Source organism: Sphaeroforma arctica, assembly GCF_001186125.1.
Source record: "Sphaeroforma arctica JP610 unplaced genomic scaffold supercont1.610, whole genome shotgun sequence".
Taxonomy (NCBI): Eukaryota; class Ichthyosporea; order Ichthyophonida; genus Sphaeroforma; species Sphaeroforma arctica.
This window is the reverse complement of record NW_014039948.1, coordinates 20,421-27,692: the sequence shown is the minus strand read 5'-3', so window position 1 is coordinate 27,692 and position 7,272 is coordinate 20,421. Positions and strand designations below refer to the sequence as shown.

General features: G+C 40.8%; 2 protein-coding genes across 2 annotated transcripts; one reads left to right on the top strand and one right to left on the bottom strand.

Moving 5' to 3' along the window:
- Positions 1–1,017: 1,017 nt before the first annotated feature.
- On the bottom strand, positions 1,018–4,111 carry SARC_07586 (3-hydroxyacyl-CoA dehydrogenase type-2). The gene is made up of 5 exons (XM_014298467.1): positions 3,734–4,111; positions 3,000–3,119; positions 2,385–2,518; positions 1,774–1,951; positions 1,018–1,380 (listed from the first exon to the last, which is right to left on the bottom strand). The coding sequence occupies exons 1-5, from the start codon at positions 3,926–3,928 to the stop codon at positions 1,234–1,236; spliced, it is 774 nt and encodes a 257-aa protein (XP_014153942.1). The 5' UTR covers positions 3,929–4,111; the 3' UTR covers positions 1,018–1,233.
- Positions 4,112–4,968: 857 nt separating this feature from the next.
- SARC_07585 (hypothetical protein) lies at positions 4,969–7,261 on the top strand (the record flags this gene model as incomplete). Its single annotated transcript, XM_014298466.1, has 3 exons — positions 4,969–4,988; positions 6,030–6,229; positions 7,065–7,261. 3 exons carry the CDS (start codon positions 4,969–4,971, stop codon positions 7,259–7,261), a joined length of 417 nt encoding a protein of 138 aa, XP_014153941.1.
- Positions 7,262–7,272: the final 11 nt, after the last annotated feature.

The window sequence follows — 7,272 nt, the reverse complement described above, 5'->3', positions numbered from 1 at the left end:
TCCCGCGCGAACTGCTGATAAGTTGGATCAATCTGATGGGAGCATCATGCAAACTCACACTGAAGTGCGACCGAATTCTCGAAATCGAGTTTGTTTCAAGGCCAAGCCAATAGTACACACTACGTATCATCGCACAGTTTACTGTCGAGCGGCCACAGTGAACTCCTCCGGAGATATGTCTATGATGGATATATATCGCGAGCTGATGGCGTTCAAATTAACAGAGATGGTTGTCTATGAGGGCTCGCTTAACAACACCAACAGGCATCTTTCAAACTGAAGCCATCTGATCGGGATAGTATGCTTAAGGAGCTTCAGAACATTCTTATACAATTCAGCTAACACGGAAGTATCATTGTCTTGATATGATCAATCGCAATGTGCACCAAGGATCATTGACTTGATGCGATTAATAGTAAATGTACATATATTAAAGTATAGTCGTCTTAATTCTTTTAATTGTAATTTGTATATGATAAATATATACCATACTAGATCTGTAACAGATACGACCGGAAGAAGGATTGATGCTCGCCCAGGCAAATAAAATCTATGGAAAAGAGTAAGTAATGGTTTTGATATTCAGATACTGGAAGCTGGAGATACATACTGATAAAACATAGGTACACATGCGCGATGCCCTGTACCTCGTATCAATCTAGGTAATAGTCGAGCCCAACCATGCTGACTTGGTACGAGAGAATCGAAGAGTGAGACTATCGACACTCAGTCTGCAATATATTTACTTTATATATGCTCTGGAATGGTATAAGGTCCTCCGCTCGGTTGAATTTTTTGGTCCTAGTTTATCTGGATCTCAATGTAGAAATTGCCCATGCATTCGTGCACACATAAGCATGGAATGTCTCCTTATACGATAAGCCGTATCTCTTTGCATCAAGCATTCTTACCGCCAACCCCAAAATAATAATAAATAGTTCCTCAGATTGTGAACGTACTAGTGAAGAGTATGTGCAAACCATTTGATCAATCTCTCAATGTGCCACGTTCTAAACAGTCCGATCCTGAGTCTGATAGTACTTTATTTTAATAGATGCTCACTGAAAGAGCGGTCCAAGTTCTTTGTAATGCCCAACTCAATTGTCGATTATTGCACATGTCAAATCAGAACAAGCGCCATCTACATATTTGGATGCTTCCTGGCTCTACATCTGTATGCTCGGGTTTATTCATGTCGCAAGCTAGTATATGTTGTATCTCTTTTTGAATCACCTATTTAGGGGCCATGCGGATAGCCCCGTCCAGACGAATGGTCTCACCATTCAGGTAGCCATTTTCGATGATACTCTGACACATCTGTCCGTACTCATCGGGGTCTCCCAGACGCGCGGGGTACGGAACCGTCATATTTAGCGCTTCCTGTAATTGTGTGATATGGTGTATAAGCTAGTGAGTACGTTTCTGTTTAAGCGAGTCTCTTATTATACAATTTTCTATGGTCTATGTAAATGATACTAGTGTGTCCCGTGTAGAATCGTGGCATTTCACCTTCATCCATGTATTCATAGTGAAGCTGATTGACCAAAATAAAATGTAGTTTCAAATTTGATAAGGCACGACAATATGCCTATCCACCGAGTCCACTAGCACTCGCTCCGCGCACAATAGCAGTTTTATTGATGACAACATGTGCAAAAATATTGAAATAAAAGTACTACCGTGTCCGATAGAAAAGCTCAGCCCATGACAATTGATGTAAAAAAGGATTTACGCACGCACAGACGCAATAACCACGCAATAAGAAGAACATACAATAACATTTTGGGGTAGACTGGCGAGCAGAGGAGTTTTGAACAGTCCGGGGGCAATGGTGTTGACGCGAATCTTCGACTTGGAAAGATCACGTGCAATTGGCAGTGTCATGCCTACAATAGCACCCTTTGACGCGGAATAGGCGGCCTGACCAATCTGTCCATCGTATGCAGCGACACTATTTGCAGATGTCGGTCGAAAATTGATGAGGACAGCTGGATGTATATACGATACGATATGGCATATACGTTCCGACAACTATTCAAAGTACGCAGAAGTATTGTAGGCAGAGGTCGATATGCGTAGAGGTATAAGTGCAATTATGTATGTATAAAGCTTACAGAAACGTAATACATATGAAGCAAATGCAGAGCTGGACAGCGAATATCCATGACTTAAGATATAGATGAAATTCATACACACGAATCTAATCCTAAATATGTATATGCGTATATGTAACATATTTACACATACGCATGCATACAATTTTGCAGTTATAAATATAGCTTCATATACCCGTGGCGTAGGACACGTATACATATACCCCCGTTTATAGGTAGGCATACAAACAGTTAAATGTACCACTGCATTTCTGCACATTTACTACCCACCTCGCGGTATTGATGATAACTCCTCTATCGCCAGTGGGGAGTGAGGGCTCTGCCGCAGCCATACGCTCAGCAGCCAGACGGAGAACATTGAAGGAACCAATGGTATTGACTTTCAAAACCTTTTCGAAATTGGCCTGTTTGAAATATCATTCATGTTATCCGTTAAATACCAGGGAACCACACCCGATTCGTCAAGTCACAATAGACAATTCATCATATTATAGTCAACAACTCTAGCGGCTCAGATATAGGTAATGCTGTATGGGGTCTGTTGAGTTTGTATGGGTTGCACATGCAATATACGTAGTTTTAGATGCAGCGGAATAAGATACTTCAACACGCCTTGCCAGTACAAATGCCAAGTAAGATCACACAGATATATAAACCAATATACGGGTATACTTGCCGGAAATAAAAATTTCAAGCGATTGCCTTTCTGCCACGATTCATCTGCACGACTATAGACCTCCAACAGACACATCACACACGTACAATCAAAGTCCTAATTGATTTTTTTGACTGAATATCAGAAATAACACTATTTATATATATATATATATACATATATGTATCTATATCTATATATAATATGCGTGTATGTGCTGACCGACTTACCAGAGAATGTGCGCCCTTTTTGCCGAGAGTCTTCTCAGCAATTCCGATACCAGCACAGTTGATAGCCACGTTAATGGGTCCACCGAAGGTTTCCTCCGCGGTGGAAATAGCGTGCTTGACCTATTACGACACATGATTGAATAATTAAGGCGACTATAAAAGTGTATCTGAACTAACCAAGACACTTGTTGTCAATCCTTTCGCTACATCGACAGTCGTTCTACCACACCGAGGTTGTTCATAGAGGTTCGCTATGATAGTCAGTTTGTTGGCTTGAGCAGCGATATACGGCGAGAATAGAGTCTTAAATAAAACTAGTGCTACTTTCGTATAACAATATCAAACGCACGGCAGTAGCAGCATATACAATAAATAGAAAAGTGACTTCAACCAAGACAGAAACTGAATTCTAAAATTGAAAATTGACAAGAAAAACTATCAGCGTCTGCCTAACGCTGTACTCGTGTATGATTGCGGTACTTCAGGATTTTACTATAACTTAGCTCCAAAGGATCACAACGGTGAATTCACAAGAATTTCTAAACCATTGCAATGCACATATAGCACACACACCAAACATACACACACACACATATATAATAATATAATAATTTAAGAATATATATACATATATATATATATATATATACATATATATATATATATATATATATATATATATATATTTATATATATATACATGCATGCATATACATACTAAACACGAAACCCACCTGGTCTTCATTTGTGACATCAGTCGGTATGAACACTGAGCTATTTCCGATCCCCTGCTGCACCTCAGTACCTTTGCTGGACTCTAAGTCCAGAATGCACACTTTCGCTCCGTGTTTGGCCAGTCGAATAGCAGTGGCACGTCCCAAGCCTGAGCCGGCACCCGTCACCAGCGCTATTACTGTACTTAAAGACATAGCGTTTAGAATAGATCGAATAGGCCGGTTAGGTGTAAGTACTGGAAAAAGTGCTAATAAGCAAAGTTGTATGGTATGCAGCCCCTTCGTACACAATGTCACAGATGATTAGATAGTGAGCGTGTGTTCGGAAGAGTTCTATTTTATTATCTATTTATGTGCCGTGTGACACGTATTTTGTTGATGATGATATGCACCAGCACTGTAGCAGTGAGGAGGAAATGTGATATGTGACATGTCACCACAAATCCACAATCTCGGTTCTGTAAAATAAATACGTAAATAAACCAATGCACGGAATCTAGAAACGGCCGTCCCGGATCCCGGGGGCCGGGAGTCCCGGACTCCCGCTTTCCCGGCTGAATGATATTTTCAAAAAAATGGCAGGGATAAATAAACAAAGTGACATGTTTTAAATATAGATTTATGCATAGTATACATACTCCTAAATGATTTATGACAGAAAATGGCAGGGGTAAACAAAGTGTCATTTTGTTTTACCAAAAAATAAATCGATTTCTGCCTAGCCGCCTAAAAAGAGCGGCTATGATTTAAGCCAGCTAAATAAAAGCTAATTTCAATAAATCATGTCGCCGACATTCACGTGATGGGGGCTGAAACCGTTGGAACTGCTATTGTGAGGAAACGCCCTAGCTTTTATTATCATTAAATATATATAAATGCATTATGATGACTGAAAATCAGAATAAGGTAGCCAGACGCCAGTGCCTCACATCTTACAGCCCTTTAAATTCCCTTTCAACGCGTTAAAATATTCTGTGCACGAAGTTTTCATTGGTTGGTTTTGAATTCTTCAATGGGCCTATTTGTAAATATATAGGAGTATTTCTACAGAACGTAATTTTGCATAGAGGTCTATAGGTGACGGACAAACAAAAAAGTCGTCAATAAAGTCTGGAGGGACTTCCAAGCGCACGCTTTCAGTGAAAAAAGAGTTTCAATGTATGTACATGTCTCACGCTTTCAGTGATAGAAGAGTTTCAATGTATGTACATGTATCAATGCATGTACAAGTATCAATGGATGTACATGTATCAATGTATGTACATGTATGTAGATGTACATGTATGTATGTATGTATATGTATGTAACTGTATATGTATGTACATGTACATGCATGTACATATATATACCTGTACATGTATGTACATGTACATATATGTACCTGTACTTGTATGTACATGTACATGTATGTAACTGTAAATGTATGTACGTGTACGTGTATGTACTTGGACATGTACATGTACATGTATAAGTAAATGTATGTATATGTGCATACATGTACGCATGAATGTACATGTACATGTATGTGCATGTTTGTACCTGTACATGTATGTACCTGTACATGTATGTATCTGTACAAGTATGTACCTGTACATGTATGCACCTGTACATGCATGTACCTGTACATGTATTTACCTGTACATGTATGTACCTGTACATGTATGTCCCTGTACATATATGTACCTGTACATGTATGTATCTGTACATGTATGTACCTGTACATGTATGCACCTGTACATGCATGTACCTGTACATGTATGACACGTATGTACCTGTACAGTACATGTATGTACCTATACATGTATGTACCTGTACATGTATGTGCTTGTACATGTACTATATGTAAATGTACATTTACATGTATATGTACACGTACATGTACAAGTATACACACTCACGCGTCTACACACAGACACAGACACAGACACAGACACATACACACACATACACACACACACACACACACACACACACACACACACACACACACATACACACACACACACACACCAGACACACACACAAACACAAACCTGGTGGACTGTGCGTGGGCTATATACTTTTGTTTCTCATTTGTGCGTACATGGCAATGTACGCGTTCGAACTGTCACGTGTGTCTGCTACGAGGGGCTAGTGCGTTGCGAATAGCAGATGACAGTCTATAGATCACCTCACATTGACTGTAGCTATCTCATTTTATTGAGCGGGTGCATCCTGTTGAGTGTTAGGGTTCAGGGTTTAGAGTTTAAGTCTTTGGGTTATCTGAAATTAGTCATGCTGTTATACTGTTTGGCAGTGCGCGAAGCAGTGGAGTGGGTGAATGCATTGTCAGTGACAGTGACAGTGACAATGACAGTGACAGTGACAGTGACGTGGGTGTCACGTGTGGTGATGAGATCGACTGTGACGCCTGGGAAGAGGAGGAGAGAGTGCGCGAAGAAGCGAACGAAAGGAAACTGCTGCAACGGTACCCGCAGCTCACACCCTACACCGAAGGTCAGATCATCACATGTAATGTGTGTGGGGGTGTACTGTATGTGTGTGAAGTATAAATTCGGTTGTGGATGGTAATGTACTGCTCCATCCGTTGGTGGGTGGTGCACAGCTGAGACTATCACATGTAATGTTGTGTGGGGGTGTAATGTGTGTGTTAGGTGTACTTTAGTTTGTGGATGGTAATGTACTGCTCCATCCGTTGGTGCACAGCTGAGACTATCACATGTAATGTTGTGTGGATGTGTAATGTGTGTGTTAGGTGTACATTAGTTTGTGGATGGTAATGTACTGCTCCATCCGTTGGCGTAGTTGCTGAGAGTGTCTCTATTGCATGTGTGTGAGTGGGATAGCCTCCGTGTCACCCAAGATGATCTCAAACGCAAACGTGTCATCTTGTCTGTTGTTGTGCTGCCATTGGGCTGTCGTTGTGCCTCTTCTGCTGTTGACGTGGTTTCGGGGTTTTAGTAAACCATAAAACCCTTGACATATCTTGTCTGAAATTGTCTGAGTTTCGCTGCCAAAGTTTTTGTGTTGTGTTGTGACTTGTGAATGCTACCGATGGCGGCCATCAAACACTGTGCACCTAAAATTCTAAAACCTTAGAACCCTAAAACCTTATTTAGACACTTACGGGGACACATGACATCAATTCATCGAGGTCAACAGCATTTTTGTACATGTGTTTGTTTGCGGACACTGATCTGATTTCGTATATTCCGTGCACGTGTTTGTTAGCGTACATTGATTATGCAATTTTTATGCATGTGTTTGTTTGCATATATTGTTTACGTAAACTAATCTGCTGCCATCCATTTCTGTCTCTCCGCGTGCGTAGGATTGCCAGATGATCTGTTGAGAGTCAAATCAGACATTGTGGCCATTGACAGTGGAAAGGCCACGAGTCTGCGCAAGCAGTGGTACGACAAAGGATTCAGCAGAGATCAGAACAAGTACAATCGACTGCATCTCTACGGACCTTTCGTGCGACAATCCGACCAAGAGCTCATACGCACCACCGTCGCCTCGTGGTAAATATACGTATA

Excerpts from the sequence above, each read along its gene's own strand:
- SARC_07586 (XM_014298467.1), bottom strand. The coding sequence starts at position 3,928 with ATGTCTTTAAGTACAGTAATAGCGCTGGTGACGGGTGCCGGCTCAGGC. Across the intron at positions 3,120-3,733 it reads ATGTCACAAATGAAGACCAG|GTCAAGCACGCTATTTCCAC; the intron begins GTGGGTTTCGTG and ends GTGTCGTAATAG. Across the intron at positions 1,952-2,384 it reads GTTATCATCAATACCGCGAG|TGTCGCTGCATACGATGGAC; the intron begins GTGGGTAGTAAA and ends ATCTGCAAATAG.